At 48.8% G+C, this 19689-nt stretch overlaps 1 protein-coding gene across 1 annotated transcript in view; it reads right to left on the bottom strand.

Annotated features, from left to right (window-relative positions):
* LOC143377375 (uncharacterized) overlaps positions 1-19657 on the bottom strand; it is a 66626-nt gene extending 46969 nt beyond the window's left edge. The window contains exons 1-3 of the mRNA XM_076828587.1: positions 19366-19657; positions 11155-11621; positions 1661-2908 (exon numbers count right to left, since the gene is read on the bottom strand). Coding sequence (XP_076684702.1) covers positions 1661-2908; positions 11155-11341 — 1435 coding nt within the window. The 5' untranslated portion in view covers positions 11342-11621; positions 19366-19657. The remainder of the gene's footprint in view (positions 1-1660; positions 2909-11154; positions 11622-19365) is intronic.
* Positions 19658-19689: the final 32 nt, after the last annotated feature.

Raw genomic sequence — 19689 nt, forward strand, 5'->3', positions numbered from 1 at the left:
TGTTTCATTCCGTACATATATCAATATCGATTATAGAAATCAATCAGGTGTGGTGCTGTTCACGCTCGATTTTTCGCGGGTGCCACTCAAAAAACACATCAGTGAGGCAAAAAATACAAAAAGTACACGCGACGGTGTGTCTCCCCCTCTCGTCGGCAACACTCAGCTCGTTTCGAGGAGAAAAGAAATAATATATATATCTTTTTTTTATCAACGAACTGTAAGCGAAAGACGACCGCCACCAAAAGCTCGTCTGGGAGAAAAAAACTGAACGAAAATTCAAGGAAAACCACCACTCGATCCTTCATTTCTTTGCAAAAGCTACTTCGATTATCTCCATGCTCCATGGTGGCTGAAAAATATACCTACTCGAGGAAATATTTTTCGAGAAACCTTCGGGGCGTATCGATTAGAGTTCGAGGAGCACGATAGAAATGAAGCTCGAGTGGCTAAACACAGGAAGAACCGAGTAATAAAAATTAAACGAAAAGGAAGCAAAGTTACGGTAACGAAAATAAAAGCGAAATGCGCGGGGCCCAGTGCACTTTGGATGCAAATTTTTGGTTTCAAAATATGTCCAATTTTGTTTCCGTGAAAAATACGCTGGGACCGATGCACGCAAGCGAGAATGAGGGAACTTAAAGCAGGAACGTGAAAATAAGAAAAGAATATTGAAATATAATGTTTAACCCTGCAAAATGGGGTGCAGTCCTTCTGGTTGAAGTATTGATTTGTATTTGACGGAATTAGTTGATTTTTTTAGCATATATCGAGAGCTTTTCGAGAGAAAGTTGAGCGGGTATTGATTGACAGAGGCGCGAGTAGTATAAATAGATGAAGTCTGTAAGTGTCTGACCAAGGGTGGGATATACTACTGGGGAAATCATTCAGCGCTCGAATTATGAATTTATTTCAATTTCTTGCAGGCTAGCGTTTACTGGAGCTTTTTAGTAAACCGTGGGCAGTCAAACGAATTGAATTGATCATTCTTAATTTCAGAAAAATGCAAGTATTTTCTACGAAAGTCTTCTAAAGTGATTAGCTACTGCTGTTGAATGTATTTTTTGCGGGCGATATTTTCTATATAGAAGTAAGGTGCTTCTATACGCCATTCTGTGTAATAATTCTCGAGACTGTTCAATGGTACGATGAAAATTGAGAAACCAGAAGACTGCACATTTTGCATTTATCTCCACCCAAGGGTGAGGACCCTTCTCGGCTCCCGAGTGCTAACGTCATAATTCTTATGAAATTTTGAAACTATTTTTTCCAACCTTTTCCCACAAAACCCAAGCACTCAGGGGTGGTTCGACTCTAAGCAAATTTGATATAACTCTTTTTGTAAATTTTTAGCTGTATGTCTCATAGGTACCTCGTAAAATTTCTAAGGAATTTTCTAGTGCAAGTATGTACCCTTGCCGTGAACTGCAAGAACGAAATCCGTACCCAAACCTACAGCACCCCTTCCTTTCCCATATAAAATTCCCCTAGCACTCGAGGACGCGTCCAAGGTGTATAATCTGCCCAAATACCCACCACCATCTCCATGGAACCCGGAGAGCCCAGAGAACCGAAAGATACAGAACCAAAGAACCGAAAGTGAAGGAAAAAAAAGAGAACTAAAAGAAAGAGGACGGGGTTGGTAGGCGGTGCCGCTTACCGGCGGACGTCCTCGACTTGTTCCTGGGCTTTTGCTGCTGCTGCTGCTGCGCGGACGGCGAGCTGGGCGTGTTTGCGTGCGCGTGACCGACCAACAACTTGGTGTCGACGTTGACGCCTGTGGCGGCCACGCCGCTCGCGTTCCCGGCCCCGTTCCCGGCCCCGGCGGCTGGATGATGCCCGAATAGACCGGACGAGACCGCGGCGGTCCCGTTGTGCGGATTGTGGGACGAAGACGAAGAGGACGCCGACGAGGAGGCCGCGTGATGATGGTGATGGTGGTGGTGGTGGGTGGCGCTTGGGTACTGCAGGTGCTGGTACATGTTATACGCGGTGCTCGCCGGGTCGTACTGCGAGGCGGAGGTCGCGTGGTGGTTGTTGGAAGCTGCCGCGGCCGCGGCCGCAGCAGCGGCAGCCGCAGCGGCCGCGTAGCTCTCCCTGCAAGACGGTGAGCTAGCACCACCGCTGCCACCACCACCCCCGCCACCACCCGCCACGCTGTTTCCCTGATACGCGGCCTCTTGTTGCTGCTGCTGTTGTTGCTGCTGCTGCTGCTGCTGTTGCTGTTGCTGCTGCTGTTGCGCGGCGCTCGCCTGTTGGCTGCCCGACTGGTTATTACCTTCGCGTTGCTTCACCTGCCCACCGCCGTTCGCTCCGGTCCCGGCGTTCCCGGCGTTCGTGGACCCGTTGTGCTGCTGGTGGGGCGGGGACGGGGCCCCGTGATGGTGGCCCAGCATCACGCTGGGCTTCACGTCGCACGAGCTGGCTCCGGACGCGCCCAACGCGTCCTGGTGGTGCATGAACGCACCCATCACCGCTGCGTGCGCAACCGCCGCTTGGTACTCGCTGCTGGCCCCGCCGCCAAGCCCTGATAAGGGATTGCTGCTGGTGTTGTTGTTGTTCGCGCTACTGTTGTTGTTGTTCGAGCTGGACGTGGTGCTGGCGGTTATGCTGTCCGGAGTAGCGTCTTTCGGTGGAGTCGGCGGAAAGGAGAATAGATGGTGGCCAGCTCCACCGTGGCTGGATAGACTGCCCGTGGTCGGCGCCAGGGAGGAACCAAGGGGGCTTTGCGGCTTGTCGTCGTTCACCGCGCCACCAGTCGCTCCTGTCGACGTGGGAAAGCCCCACGGTGTCTTCGACGTGTCTGCCCCGCTGCCGGAGAGCCACGGGTGCAGCACCGAGCTGTGAAAGTGGGGCCGACAGACCTGACTGACCGGGCCGCTCGCCACGCCGCTGCTCGACATCCTTGCTGGAAAAACAAACGGGAAGGTGGCCAATTAGTAAGCGATGGAAATTAATATTCAAGCTTAGGTACTCGATCAAGGAGCTTCGAGTTTCCTATAATTTCGAGGACTCGGAGCCTTATATGTCCTACGGCTGATATGAACTATGGGCTTCGTTTAATCGAACACCAAGATGGTAGCGCTGGAAATCGATGGAGCGGGAATGGAGAACGCGAGGGATCTCGTATCAGCGATCATTTCGCTGAAAGGAAGAACCTGATTCGTGCGTGCGCGGAATGATCGGGTTTTATACCGATCGTAAAGGCACCTAATTGCGGGGGACATCTTAATTAAGCGCGAGGCCCGTTCGCTTGACATGCGCTATTATTGGCGCCGGGGAATCGTTCACCTTTCAATTGCCATATACGCGACCAGACTCCGCCTCTGCCGGTCTGCGCGCGTAATTACTTCTTCATTAGCGACCTCAGCTTTGCTCCAACTTTACTATCTCCTACTTTATCACGCGCATTCCACCGATTCGTCCAGGATAAATTCTATCCACGGAACAAGAATAGTATTTAAGGACAGTGCTAAAATATTCATTCAAGTCCGGGTTAGATCTACAAAACAAAGAGTAAAGCGTCACGTAAACTGGAATAATATGTATCCGATGAACCTTCCCGAATGCTCACTGCTGCTTGTCTTTCATCGAAGGAATACTTAAGGCAAAGTTCCAAGGAGGGGTCTAACGCAAATTTGCAGGCCAACAGGGGTTGACGACAACCGTCGCGCGTCGGGAAGCGAGCGCAAACCTGCTTACGTCGGTGAAGTCGGCCGAAGCGTACGATCGATATATCGAGTGGTTCTTGCTAGCGTTGCTCCGCCACCTCGGCGCGGCGGCATACGCTGATAACAAGGGAATGTTTTGCCAAACTCCACCCTCTACCCTTCCACCCGTGCAACCTCCGCTGAATTACGAGCATTAATTCGAGCTTCGAGTCACCGTCACGCTCCGTATTACTCCCTTCGAACTTCTCTATTGCGAAAAACAGGGGATGGTAGTCCTAACTTCCTCTTTCCCCCACTGCTTCATCTTCGCTATTCTATCCACCATGATCCATTTATTATCTGTGATTAATCAGCTGATGAATCTTCATGACCGGAATGATCGAGTCACCGAGTAGTACAACCCTCCTATAATCAGACCCTCGCGAGCATCTATCGAGGTTAACCGTTTCGTTTAGCTGGAATCAACGAGGATTGCCATGCACTATGGCTGGCTATGGCTGACACGATTGCGCTGGCGAATGGAGGATGAACGTCGCGGCGTAAAGCTGTCTAAATTTAGGAGCGTGAAACGTAATATTACGCGCGGCGAGGGGCAAGTGGGACGCGAGATGAGCAGCTGCAGCGTCACGCAATTAATCGAATGCAACGATGCCCCGCCTGTAATTGGATCCGCTGTATTCTGGTGGTGCACCGATGGAAAGTAAACAAGACGAGCCAGATCCGCAGAGCGTCTTAGGTCGCGGTACGCGTGAAAAAATTTGGAAAATTTTCAATAATCTTTGGGTGGAAGAGGTTTGAAATCGTGGGATGACGAAGGGAGTACGAAAATAATGGTCGGACTGTTGCCTTGCCAGTGAAAGGCGGCCGAGGGAGGACACGAAGAGAGAAGAAACGAGCAGAAGAGCCAGTTCGCACTCCATGCGCAGTAAAAAGTTCCATACTAAGGGATATTTATCATCCTCCTACCTCGTGGCCCTAACTTCGACCTCACTCTTTTTCGTCCATTTCTCCGCCACTTCTCGCAACTTTTTACTCGCACTTCGTCCTTTTTCCTTCTCGTTTGCGAGCTGAGAAGACCCTCGCCTCGTTATCTCCAAGATATTTCCGTCGACTCGGCGATTTCGCTCGAATTAATGGCTGCCGATCACCAGCTGGCCCCGGGTGACCACCTCGCGATTTTCACACATTCTTGCAAACATTTCGAGCGTTTTCTCAGGTTAATCAAGCTGTTCTTAGACCTTTGGCGAGGGAGAGATTTAGAAATTCACGCTATCGTAAAAAATTGGAACTCCCGCTTTAAAGCGCTCAAGAAACATAAGTAAGATAAAACAGAACGAAGCGAAGGAGTAACTGAAAATTCACATTCAGATAGAAGAGTATTTGAAGAAGAAGGAATAGTTGCGTTAGTCGGAGAAAGGAAACGTGTACTCGCGGAGATTCATAGCCCCTTGGCCACAAGGAGCACGCGTCGCCAGCCAAATAACGTTTCTATCTCGACCGTCCGCCTCGAATCATGATCCATAAATCGCGGCGCGTATGATCGCGGTCGTTGAACGTGGCACGCGTGCCCCCGTAAATTTTCGTCGGAGGAAGTTGGCAAACGCCTCGACGACGACGGAAAAAGGAGAAAAAGCCGCGGAACAGGCTCTCATTAAGGTGCGAGGAGCTCCTTAGGCGTCGATTCCCAAGGCGCTCCTTTCGAAACAGGTCGCCTCTAATATGGCGCCGCTTTTCCATCGCCTGGCTCCGTATTTTTCTCGATCGTGAACTTCCAAGCGTTTCAACGCAACAGCATTTTCCATTACTCTACTCTCTACAGGGCGACTCTAAAAAAAAGGACAAACGTAACTGCCTTTCAAATTTTGCTAAAAAGTTTTTCCTAAGTTTTGTTTAAAATTTTGAAGAAGTATGTGGAGCTTGAATGGAGTTGCGTTCATCCATTCCAGGACGAGGAACGATCGTCCGGCGATAATGTTGCAAGATCTACGCGCGATCTAGATCGTGGCCATTAATCGCTTACTCGATCGCCACGACTCCGTGCGAGACTACGCCCACGCGCGCTGAAAATATTCGATCCAATAAGTTATACCAGCCGGGATACGACATTCCGACAGTTAATATGATAATTGACTCGTCGGCTGAATATCTAGCAGGGGATCGAGTTCGCGATGCACGGCGTGACAGGAAATTCATTGGCTTGATTGCAACGCGCTTCGAGATTCGGGCCGTTGTTTCACCGAGAATTATCCACGAGCTTCCGGGAGACTTTTTCTGACTCTTTCAAAAATTTTTCGGGGATAGTCTTTGAACTTGTGACTGTCTTCCAAGTAATAGTTTACTTGGAGGTAAAGGCAGTTCTGACACATATTTCCACACATTTCGCATAATTTTCCCTGAAAATTTCGCGCCTGTCTACCTCGAAACATAAGATTTACAAAATCAAGCCAGCTCTGCCCTCGAGTACTGCACCAAGCGCGCCAAATTCAAACTCTAATTCAATCCTTGAAACGCTACAGTATATCGCCCCTAATAAACTGAATTTCCAATTCCAGCTCCGGGAGGGCCGAAAAGAGTGTCTACCAGCCAGAAGATCGCAATATTTGCCGAAGATTTCACGAAAAGCGTGGCTGTCGCTGTTTCAGCGCGCAATGAAAGAAAAGGACTGAATAGGGCGGAGAAGGCGAGTCCTCATTCACTCCGCGACGGATTTCCGCGTGGAAATTTTATCTCGCGATTTAGCCGGCGTGAATGGCGCGACACATGTGGCCACGGTATCTCCGTTTGGTCAGCATTCGACATCAAAGCAGCCACTCCAAATAATTAGTCGCCTGGAGCGTCGCGTTGCGCCGCTTTTGTGCCCAGGCGTCGGGGAAACGAGTTCAAAGGCTCGAAAGGATTCAAAGCGGCGCGGTGCTCTCAAAGGACGAGTCGCTGGGTGTCCAGAGAGAAAGGCCAAGGAAAATGATGCACGGTTAGCGTTGGCAAAAGGGAATAAAAGATGCAGATTTCAATTCTCGCACAATTTTCACCTAATTCTTGCCTAACTGAAAATGAATCTTTGATGGTCCGTGGGTTTAGAGAAACCTTCTTTGTCATTCGCGCAAGTTTTATGTAGCGGGAGCAACGGTGAAGAGAAAACAGTGACCAAGTCGGTTGGTATTCTATGCCGAGCAGCGCCAGGACGTTTCTAGAGCTCTGGCTAATTATTCCCGGCTCGCGTCGCCTGTTTCTAGAGCAGGTCGAATATTACTTGCTCCATAGCGAAGCAACACGTAACGCTGCTATCGAGCTTCAAGTACTGTGTATCTAATTGTAAGTGATAAATTCTCTGGCAAAGCGTGTTTTCATCGCGATCTCGAGGCGAAGTTGGTGCGGTTGGACGGTGACCTTAAGTTGCTGGCAAATTTCGTGGATCCTCGAGCGCTACCAGCGGGACGCGACTTATCTTCCATCATTAAAGGCGCGTAAAGCTTAAGGGTAGTGATTTTCAGCGAGAGCACCGCGGCGTCGCACGTCGTAAATCGTCGAATTACGATGGAAAATGAAAAAATAAGCGGTCCCGCGGATCGACGGGCAGCTGGGGCTGGCCCCGTAATAAGATTCAACGGCGTACACGAAATTCCAGGAGAAAATAACGTCTCATTTCGCCGGCCGCCACTAGCTCCACTCGGGTAATAACATGCAATCTCAACCCCACGGTGTACTTCCACGGGGTTTATCGATTTTTTGTTTCCTCGCCAGCGGGCTTCCTACACTGCTCGCCAATTATTATTCCTGAGAAGGGAAGCGAGTGTCCTCCATTTCTCGCCCGTCCACGGGGCTTCGACTTCGCAACTCGGCCTTTTCGAGCGGTTACGGACTTCGGCATCGTAGAAACTTTTTAAATTCCCAAAGTTTCATCGATAATTCCAGAAGTTCCGATGTTTTCTGCATCTCTGTACACATCCGTGAAAAACCTCAAAACTGCTCCACCACCCAACATCCTACAAATCTGCAGCCCCAGCAAGCCCCCAAAAAATCCATCCCATGTTCCTACCCCCACCTCCCGCGCAAAACCCACCCCGAATCCAAGGAACGCAGTGAAACGAACTGGAATTCGTCAGCTCCGATGGAAATCTCGAAACAAAGAGGGTCCCAGGATCCTGGTCCCGTCGAATCGTGACACCGAGAGGGGGCCAGCGTCCCCTTGAACCCTCCCTCTCCGACATAGGGACGGGAGGGGGGGGGCAGGAGCAGCGAGAAGAGCAGCAGGGAGGAAGATTGATCGCGGCGAGGCTGCATCGCGAGTTGCATCTGCCGCGCGCGCCAGAGGGGGTGGGAAGACAGACGTACATACAGGGAAAGAGGGAAAGAGAGAGATGTTGCGACGGGGGAGAGGCTCCGCCTTCGGTTGGCGTGTGCATTTGCGCAAGATGGCGACGGGCGCGAGTTTTGCACGGGCTGCGCGCCGCGCGTACGATCGCTCCTCTTCTACTTCTGCTTCTTCGTCGCGTCGAGGTGCAACCTCGGGGACGGTGGAAGACTTTGGTTCCCGGAGGAGGGTAAGGGGGTTGAGCAGGTTGAATCGTGGAGATTTCGCGGGGTGGAGGAAGGAGGGGCGAAGAGGTGTGCTCGTAGAGTGGAAATGGAGCAGAAATTGAAGAGCGGAAGAAGAAAGTGGGATAGAGCAGAAAAGTGTGAGAACGGGAGAGTATAGTGCAGGGATGGAGCATCAGGGTGGTGCGATTAGAGCAAATAGAGAATCAGCTGAAATCCTAGAACCTGACGTATCCAACAAATTCGCGGAAATTGACTCCCAACCCTCTACGAAAATCAAAGGAAACCTGCACCCCAGCCGAAAGAAGGAAAAACGAAATACACAAAGGAGCCTTCATAGATCCACCCAGGGAGGGAAATAGAAAACGCGACGAATAAAGAGTAGAGAAGCACGAAACAGATAAAGCCAGCCAGATAAACACGCACTGCTATGAACATGGGGTGGGCAGAGGAGTGGGAGGGGGGTAACCTACAAAAGCAGCGCCTCCCGCGTAGCCTGCAATTACGTATGCACCTCTCTGAGAGCCCGTGGGCTTCGCGGTTGGCTGCGCTTCCTTCCTGTCTGCCGCAACCACTGTGTGTATTATGCATCCCGGGGCCCGTGGCGCGTCCGCCTGTCTTCTTTAGCTCGTTTTTCCCCTCTCCATCTAGACCTGGGCCAGGGAGCAGCACCCCGATCCGCATGGCACTTTCGTCGATCGATCACCCGCGGACAGAAACATCCTCGAGGGGGATCGTTCGTCTAATGAGTGTCCAGGCTAAGATGGACGTCGTTCACCTCTCGGTCAGTCAGGCCCCAGGTCTTGAGGGCGGGAGTTGGGCCCACTTCGAGTCGACGATTTTGATGGGCGAAATGGGAGGAGGTCGGTGGAGACTTGGAACTGTGCTGGAGGATCGTGGAGGTAGGGTAAGGCCCCGCGAGGGGAAGTGGACTGGTGTAAATTTGAGGAAATAGATCGTTGGAGGATGGTACCTATCGGAGAGGAAGAATGGTGCCACTTGGGCCCATTAATTTTGTACGCTCTTGCTGGACGGAATGGGAGGATATTGAGAGTTCTTAACGCCTCTACAGCTGACAAGATAGATGGATCAGCAGCTGAAGACTTCATTTCACCTCCTACCGATCCGATGCAAAGAACGGTTCTCGCGAGTGGTGATCCAAGAAGCGCGACAGAGGAAGATGCCCCAGAAACTCGGCGGGTTCTCACAGGCGAAGAGGAATTCCAGGGGCCCGTCTGGTGTCAGGGGGTCAAGCACCGCGTGGCAAGACGCGGAGGAGCGCAGAGGGGAGGGAGCAAGTCGTAAAGAAGCGGCACCAGCGACAGATAGAGATTTGATTCCGATTAGGGCGCTGGTTTTTTGGCGCAGCACGGGTTAACAGAGAGCCGAGTATGATCCATGCACGTCGGCGAGAATCAGGGATATCGCGTTCCAGAGCCTCCAGAGATCCGACCAGCTGTATCGAGTTTCGTGGCCCCTCTGCCCCCCTCACTTTTTGGCCCCGTTCCCCTGCCACCGTCCAGAGCCCTTCTGCCCCATCCGACGCTTTTTCATGCTTGGCCAGCGACGAAGAACCGAGAACTATCGCTGAATTACCGTACACCTAACGGCTGTACGCGCTGTCGCTTCTCTAGCTCCATCGAATACCTCCGTCGCTTCTTTCTGCCTTTGTCAGGCGCCATCGAACCAATATGGTCCGTGGAAACCAACGCGAGTGGGGGCGCGAAGCGTTTTCTGGCTATCTCTCAACGTTTTCAACTTGCTCTTTGACTTTCTGAGGATTAGGTGAGTCTGAGGTATCTCCGGGTTAGATCCAAATTTATAATCTACTTACTAAGACTTTTATTAGATTTCATTGATTGCTAGTTTTTATTTCAAGTTCGCGATCGAGAAGGTCCATTGTGATGGCAGAAGAGATCACTCGAAACGAGAAGTCATTTGGTAAAGGTGTCGAGTGCCCTGTGAAAGAGAGGCCAAGAGGGACGAGGCTATTTCGGCGAGCGCGTTCGCGTGCTCGAAAGTGGATAATCGAGGCTCGATTGTTGCGCACCGGGGATCTCGACGGAGTGGCCTCGAGATTAAGAAGCGCCGTATTAGTTTTCAATCTCCACTTTCGCCTCTAATTCGAGCCCGTCGTTCCGTGAACTTGCGCGAAATTCCATCGCCCGCGATAACGCGCACAGCATCGTCCAGGCACCAGCTACAAGAGCCGACAAACTGCTATTCTTCGATTTTACTAAACGCTATTTTCGATTTACTAACGAAAGCTTGTTATCTACTTATTTTTATGGATGGCACCCATTCCTCTAACTTGTTTAGAAATTCAACCAGAAACATAGGTATCGTGTACGAGTTCACTGACCATTCTGTTTTCCTTGCCGAGACCATTTTGCAAAATTCACCAGAATTTTTCAGTGCCCCAGAGGGCAGTCCAAGCAACGACATAATTAAATATCCTCCTGGTAATTAACGAGGTAGACCGAGACGCCATTAGTCGATCGTTGAACCGAGTCACGTGAGGGACACACGCGAAAAACGCGACGCGTTCAGTTATCGTGGCTGGTTGACGGCTTTTTTTTACGACCACGGAGGGTGGACAGACTTTGGCGTCGCGTGAGGGTGGCTACCTCATCGCGAAATCGCCCACAGTCGCAACTTAGGTTCATTAGTGTCGCGTGTAAATTGGCGAAAAATTGTGGGATATTTTTAAAGAAAATTTAAATTGACAAGGTAATTAAAACACACCCTCGACTCGGAAAGGGAAGAAAAATAATTTTAAAGAAAGAAAAACACTCCCTCGCGTCAGAAAGTCGAAACGTTCTTCGCTCAGTTTCATACAGCAATCGATACGCTACGCTTAACAGTTTCTACACCTACCCCTTCTTTTTTCTCTCCGAATCACTCGACACAATTGTCACTACGGGTAAGAAGAAGGTGTTGGACTTACTGTGAGCGTAGTGCGCGGCAGCAGCTGCGGGGTGGTGGGCGGTGGGTCCAGCATGGGGGTAATATCCCCTGTAGTCGGTCGGGTTGCCAACGACCCCGGCGACACCCGCGCCCCCCGATGGCGGCTCCAGCGCGGACCTAGGGGGCTCGTACCACCTGGCCGCGCTCGACTCGCTGCTCATGTCCATCCTGTCGAGTATCGTCCTCTCGCGACCACCTTTCCTCCTCCGTCAACGATCCGAGCTCCTTTCGACGAGGGGAGGTTGCTCGGCGTCGGTTCAACTAGGCCAGGAGGATGGGTCGTATGATTCCAGGGACTGGGGGGACGGACAGGGGGGAGGGGATTAGGAACGCTGCCAAATACGCCTCTGAAGCGTGGTCCTCCTGAGCACGCTCGTGGAGATCATAGGTAATCCTGGTCGATCCGTCGACGATCACGAGAGAAAGATCTCGCTGCGAGCCCGCCTTCTGCAACAGAAACGAAATTTATGGGGTTAGGGGGATGGTTCGTTACTGCCCAAGGGAGGAAGCTTATACTCCTGGCGAGTTCCTAGCGGCGGAGGGGTCGATTTTCCTGAGGGAACAACGGAGGATTTTTCAGCGTTTATGGTGGTGGAGGCATCTAGAGCTGGTAATCACTATACTCTGCAGACGTATATCACTTACAATCAAGAAAACTAAGGAAAATTTCAGTTGATTCTACTTTTCAGAGCAGAAGAATAGAGCTCCATCCTGAATACGAACCGAGACTCTATTCATAAATAATGAAATTTAGGAATAGTTGAGCGACTCGATGATTCCCATATATCCAACCAGAACCCCTGAAAGCGATTCTTCGCTTTGCAAAAAGACTGCACACTTGATGGAGAGTATATCTCCAGATCTATCACAACACTGGATATGTAGATCGATGGATCTCGATCAGGACCACACGTCAGGGTTCCCACAGCCTCGAATCACGGACGTCTCCGCCAATTAGCCCAAGCTGAGAACCTGCACATTCGCCAATTACATAACGCCCCCTCCCTCTTCCAGCAGGTAAATCAACACCGATGGAAACGCGAGACGATTCGTCGCAAAACCGCGGAATCCGGTTGCAAACAGTCAGTTTATCTCGTTACACGCTTCCAGGTGGCAAAACCAAACCGAATACCCTGATCGATGAAAACGACAGAATTCCACTATCCGAAACCACTTTCTACCACACAGAACAACATTCGTTAAACCCTAAAAACCCCCCAGTTTCCACGAAGAATACCACCCAAAAGTCACACAGCACCGAGAAGAAACTGGACCAAGGGTAAAGCCGCCTGGAAGATCCATTTTGGACGATCCTGCCCTAAATCCAAGTGGATCTAATCGAGTTTGCAAGGACTCGAGGCCTGACTTCTATGCTGGAGCACCCCCCGCGGACGGGGGGCGCACACGCGCGTCGACAAACGCGGAAACCCGAGCTGGAGGATCGCTGGATCGCCAGACTTACCCGTCGCCCGATCACGATAACCGATCAGCCCGCTAGATCTCGGTTAATTGGCTGCCGATCTGCGCTTCGATCGCGGCGACACTGATGATCGCCGGGCCACTCGACGATCGAGTGCCTCCCGAACCCGATTTATCAATCGACCATAAGGAGGCTCAGTCGACGATCAAGGTCGCCGGTGACGCAACAGAGACCAGGGCCCCTTCTACCGCGATCGCCCAATCCTGATACAAGGCGCGATGACACGGAAAACGGACGTGTAGATCGCTGTGCCCCGACGCGACGCAACGCGACGCAACGCAACGCGACGGTATTGTGTTCTGCGAGATGAGAAATCGGGGGGTCTTGGATCAATTCCAATGAATGGTGGAGGTTTTGGAGGAGTCTGGTTGGGGTAACGCGCGAAAGAGAGGAGGGAAATATTTCGAGGTGTTGCAGACGGCTTGAAGTAGTGGAAAGGAAGGTTTGTAGGTAGGTGTATTGAGAAAATTGCACAATTCTTGCAATGAATTTTCAGTTAATTAACTTAGTTGATTCAGAAGCTACGAGAATGGGTATTTGGTTTCGAAATATGGTTTCGAGTATTGTAGAGGAAGATTTGAAATACAGTATTCGAATTAGGGTTCTGAGGAAAGTTTTCAGAATAAGTACTGTTTACGGTAATTCTTTTAATTCTCCATTGGATAGAATAGATTTCAGCCTTCACAGTTTTAAAGAACCTATCCCCAAATCCCAATACCTGCACAGAATTCCACCGACTAAACAGATATGAACAGATATGTAAGTAGCGCAAGATTCTTTATTTAAAAACTACTATTAACTACTTAAGTTGCTATTCTTCAAGTATTTTTCTAAGGCTACTTCATACAGAGTAGTAAATTCGTTGTGAAACATTTCCATTTCAATGATTTTTTTTATACACAACAGAATTTTTCCTCAAGATCAGAATTCTTAGAATCTGTAACTGTTAATTTCGTGGTACGTATTTCAGAGCACTCCAGAGTGAATTTTTTTACAGCAGATCGTCTACAAGACTGTGGAAAATGTGCCTCCGCCAGAAACGGACGCGCCACTTCCAAAAATTATGTGCCCAGAGCAAATAAAGTACTCGAAAACAAGATCCGATAAGATACACATAAAAAGCCCAAGCGATAAGATTAATGTGTTCGAATTGGCTACGAATATTCGATTAATTTTTCACACTATCGAACTGCAACCACGAAACATCGAAAACATTTCACATTATTCCTACAATTTGACAAACATTTTATGCACACTTCAATTATCCACCAAAACCTAAACTCACGCTTCAAACATCTAAATTTCACAAATTATATTATTCGATAAATTTGATTTCACCGATTCAAAGTCGAAACTTGGAATTATAATCAGAAATATCGGGAGAATCGATCGCCAAGTATCGATCGAGTCGTATCTGACTGCTGTCGACAGTTCCCCTAGCCCTGAAAAGCGAGGACAAATCATTGGACTTGGATCGAGCGACCAGAAAACGATCGAATCGCGACGCAACGCCTCCATCGATCTATTCCAAAACGAATTTCCATGTACCTACATGAAAAAAAGAAGAAAATCAAGGATCGTCGGTATTATAGCGATCGATGAACGACAGAAACATTTTTTTCTCCACTTTGGAAGGTTCTGACTTCATCCAGAATGCTCAGTGGTTTTCCATTGTTTGGAAACTGGCGGGTACCAGGGATAACGCAGATCATGGGTCGCGAGGAAGAAACTCGAGATTACCGTGATCGATATTTTTCGACCGATCACTCCTCGAATTCGTGAGGTGGGCCTGGACGAGCCGCTCGTCGAGATAAGGGGACCCTGAGTCCGATAAGGGACAACTATCAGACGACACCGAAGGTACACGAAGATTACGTCGATGGAAATCAGCGCCACGAAAACTAGAAGTTCTTTCGTCGTGAAAAGAACTTCTGTTCTTGTTGGGAGTTCTGTGATTCGAGCGAAGGGAGCTACATTTCAGTTGTTTTTTTTTTAAATTTCAACATTAAAATTCGAGAATGCAATTGGTCCGGCGGAATATCGAAAAAAAATTCGACTGAAAATTTGGAAATTTTTCAAATTCAGAAGCTCTGAATATTAATGGGAAATGTCATAGAGCGTTGGGCTGGAAAACATCTGAAATATTGAAAACAAGGGTCATACATTTTACATTTTAAATTTGCAAGTCGAACTGCTTCGGGATACAAAATTATACACCGAAATCTGCAGCTCTAAGCTCGAAATTACAAAGTGTAGAGTTCGAAGCTCAAATCGAGGAAAAGAATCCTTATCTTCCAATTTCAATCGACAACAGTGTTTCAATAAATCGTCGAGATAACCGTTGATAAGATTGCTCCCCTTCGAGTTCACTCCGTACTCTCCTCCTGAAATTTCGACATTTTCGAAGCGCGAATTTCTCGGGTGGCGGGCGAGTTACATCACTCCAGCCAAAAAAATCCTCCATCGACGGGTGGTGCTGGATCACGTATCGCGAACGCTAATCTTATCGTGATTCGTTAATCTTGTTCCCTGAGAGATGCACGCGTGACGAAAATCACCGCTCGAATTCGATTCGTGACCAGCAAGATTAAGAATCGCCGGGCAACAGCCACGGAAAGCTCCGAGCAAAGTCCATCGAGAGGGAAGGTTTTTGCGCAACGCACAAAAATATATACACACACGCCTGAATTGTTGAGTTCTTATAAGTACTTAGATATCCTAGAGCACTTGATCTCGGTATTGTTTGTAACCTAATCCGAGGGTTCCACGAGTGACTTTTGCTGAACAAACATCTCTAAAGCTAATTCAAGCACTACGCAAATGCGGTCCCTTAAATAAGCATCTGTTAAAAGCTAGCTTCTCAAGAGATGTATATCAAAAGTGGCTCGTAATGCCTCAAATCTCTTACAAAGATCCTCGACAATGATATTCCGCAGTCACGACACAAACATCGTCAAACACCCAATCCATTCTCCACGCGACTGAAGCTTCTTCCTCGAATATCCTCGCAGCCTTAAATCAACCATCCCAAAATCAATACCACGTCACGAAACATCCTCAGATACGCCCAAAGATCTTCAAACGTTAAATTCAATCACGTCACAAACGCGAGAACTACTTAATCTCCTCCAACCCGGAGTCGCCTATTACTCGTGGTTGACTCTCAGAAAGCTAGTCGATTCGTGCAAAAATCATCCTGAACCTAGAAAATTCCCTAAAGGAGGACTTTACGCAACAATGAACCTAGAAAATGAGAAAGCGACGGGAGTATCGAAGGAGATCCGACGTTTTTAGCGACGAGCGCGATTCTTTCATCTCTAGCCGTCGGATCGAGGACGATCGAGCTTCGATCGAGGGAACTCGATACCCCGAGGCCTTCGGGACAAACCACGAAGGACGAAGGGACATCACCTCTCCTTAAAAGACGGAAGGAACGATCGGAATACCCAACTTATTCATTTCCTTTTACATTCGCAGCACTTCGCGGATGAAACGTGAAAGAAAATACACGAGCCTCGTCGCTAAATAAAGAAATTTTCCTCATCTCGAAAAAGTGTGCCACCTGGGATTACCAACATGAATTTCCACAGAAAGAATCGACGAACGGCTTCGTCAGGGCGTTATTCGCGATCGCGCCAAGAATTTTCCAGCTCCCCGGGCTTCAATCGATATACCCACGCCCAACAATTCGATTAATCTTCAGAGGAACAATGGCGACCTCCGTTTTTCCCTCTGGTAAGCACAAAGCGAACAGAACGCTGATGTTTCTGTTTTAAGCTTCCCTCGTGGTTGACGGAGGTTTTCGCAGGGGGAGGGTTGGCGGAAAGCTTGAAACTCGCTTTCGAAGAGCCGGAGGAGGCGCAATGGGTAGAAATCCCGAGGAATTTCGAATGGGTAGCGGAGACGCTCCGTCGCTGGATCGTTTCGCCCGTCGAAAAGAATGTTTATCGCGGAGGAACGGGCGAGTTGCTTTGAAATGCATCGTTGCGCTAATAAGCGGAGGCATTTCGCGGCTAATAAATGAAAACAGAAACCGGCGGGCGCGTTTATTATACTTGCAAATCAGCAATTATAGGCCGAGCAAACTGCCAGCCGATACTCCACCCCCCGAACAGGGGGCGCCCCGCGGCTTTTCCTTTCAAAAAACCACCGTGCTTCTCGCGAATCCCATCACGTCCATCAACTGACCTCTCTACCATGACACCCTGCCGACCCCGTTCGACTACGAGGCTCCTCTTTGCGAGGTCTTCTTCAGCATAGGTAATTACGTAGACTTTAAAGTTGAACGATAAGCTACGATTTCAACGCCCTGTAGTTCTACTACTTAGGATTATTATTATTATTATTATTATTGCTTGCATCTGTCAAGCAGAAAATGTGGAAAGAGTTTTGCGAGTTGTTTGCAGCGGTAGTGGAACGGTGGACAGTTGGATTATGAATTTGTCGGAGAAATTTGATGGTATTTTAGATTTCATGGGACTAGTGGAAAGTGAAATGTCGTTTGGGGACATTGTTGATACGTGCGAAGAGGTAGATTATTGAGTTAAATGTGATTTAGAGAAGAGGGTGGGTGGAGTGCTTTTTCGTCGGAATTTTTGAAACGATAATGGACGAATATTTGTAAAAAGAACTTGATGTTCGAATACAGTATGCGGTATAGGGCAGGAATATGTATCGCAGAAAGAATTTATGAGAAAAAATTTCGAAATTTTACAAAAATCATTTGCTATTGTAAATGCTAATAGATTTGAAAGAGGAATTGGCAAGCTTTTATATTAAATGCTATAATATGTGCGTAGTAGGATATCGGCACTGTTCTAGAACGTAAACAACAAAGGAAACCTGCTTTCGGAGGGGCTGTCGAACACCTTGGCCGACGGATCGACATCGAAACATTAACACCGTGCCACAGAAAATCCTCGAAAATTCACGTCCCGAAAGTAACCGAGCGGATAATTATTTTCAAGAAATACCCATACACTCGACTATACGATTAATAAGGATCCACAACTTATCATAGCTCGATTATACCAGGCCTGTATCAGCCGTAAAATTTGAATCAAGCCACGAAATCACCATTCTTCTAGAGTAAACATTACGAGATGAGAGAAGGAAGCAATTTTGAGGTACAATATGAATTTGAAAGGTGTCTGCTATTTTGATACGCCCTGAATTCTAATTTCCACGTCAATGGAGGCTCGTGGAAAGGACCTCTGGACAGAACAAAGGGAAAATCCTGGGACGAAGGAAAGCCACGAGCCGCAGGACACGCCGGGGATCCATCTACCTGCGCCCGTCGCCGTCGCCGTCGCCGACGCCGTCGGCCTCCGATCGACTCGATTTCGTCGCTTCCAAGAAATCCAGGGTTACGCAATCGGCCGTAACGAGCCATTGGTCGACAATCGGTTTCTGATTTCCCAGTGGAAAGCCTTCGACCGTAATCCGATCTGTTGGAAAAACTCCGCGCTGGAATCCCCCTTGGGGAGGCTCTCGCTCGATGGTACGAGGAAGGATTGCAAGGGGACTGGAAAAATTCCTCTAAAATTCAAAGTTCCTCGATTTTTCAAAAGAATATTCGGAATTTTATAAAGTTTCTGTGGAGAAATCTTGCTTCTTTTCGTCAAAAGCTTGCTATTCAAAGTAAACTGCCGTAGAGGTGGAATATTTTAGCGTTCTATGAATTTAGAGGCTGTGAACGAAGACATTTCTAGTATAACTGAAGCGTTTTGGTGGATAAGGGTAGCGGAGAAGTTTATTTGCGAGTGTGGTGTAAATGGAGGCAACAGGGACAGAGGAAGCGTGAAAGATCGGCCGGCGACCGACGGCGCCATCTTTCTCTCTCGCTCCATCGGGGCATCAACAAATTTCGCCAACCTCTAAGCAGATTGCGAGTCAACGACCCTTTCGTGCAAGGGAAATGGAATTTCTTCAATGACTTTACTACCTTCTCGATGTTTTCGAACGAGCGTATACCTACTACTGGAATATAACTTTACTACAATCGCAATTTGTGCTTCGATTTTTAACTCAACTGCTGCTCTGGAAGCGATATATATTCTAAAAAGGTTCGTTTATCGATACACTTGAAGATCTTAGAGAATAATAGCGTAGGAGGTGAGTGTTTTTATGCTGGCTGCTCTGCTTTCTGCAGATTCAAGACGTTTCAGATTCTAAGCTAAAGTCTCGCTATCTGCTAGCATAGGTACCTATAGGCTCTAAAATTGTGTTTGCACTGTGATGAAACTTAACACCAGGAAAACGCTATTTCCGTAGTATTCTGGACTCGTTAAACATCAGCTTCCAATCCTGCTACATTTCCGTCCACATACTCCTCTCTGACTAGAACTCAATCCCAACTTCCTTCGCGCGATATCACCCCAAAATACCCCACTTTTCACACCGATCAGAATTCATCTACCTCTGACACAATTCCCGCTGAAAAAGTAGCCTCTAATCGCTCTACCCGGAGCTCCATCAAGTATCTCTCCCGAATGCCAACTTTTCCCAAACACTTGAACGGGAAATCTTCACTTGCAACTGCGCCGCGACGCTTGCTCTAGGGAACGTCGATCGCAACCGAATTCCCAGTCACTAAGCTCACTTGTATAAAACTAATCTCCAGCAAGGATCGGCAGCGCGGCGCGGCGTCCTTTAGAGCAAGCGGCGGGCCTGACGTCGCACTTTTTAAAAGACCACGTCCGTCGCCCTTACCTTGTCCGTTATCAATCCAGAGTGGCGCGATAAGTCGCCGCGCGTCGCCTGGTGAGCGTGTCGGTGGGCGTGTTTCAAAGAATCGTTATCACTAAGTTAGCACCAACAAGACACTGCACTGTACACACACACAGCACATGGTGGCGTCCCGAGCGAGTCCTCTCGCGCGACCAGCCCCGCGATAACAGAGCAGAACAGTACGAGGGCGGGATGAAACGAGACGAGCGTGCAAGCACCACCAGTCCCCCCGAGAGCGCGCAACGAGGATCGTGTCCTCCCCCCCCGGGTTGGAAAAAAAGGAGCCGCTGATTTTCTCCGCTTTTC

The sequence above is a fragment of the Andrena cerasifolii genome, chromosome 15 (assembly GCF_050908995.1).
Source record: "Andrena cerasifolii isolate SP2316 chromosome 15, iyAndCera1_principal, whole genome shotgun sequence".
In the NCBI taxonomy this organism is placed as follows: domain Eukaryota; kingdom Metazoa; phylum Arthropoda; class Insecta; order Hymenoptera; family Andrenidae; genus Andrena; species Andrena cerasifolii.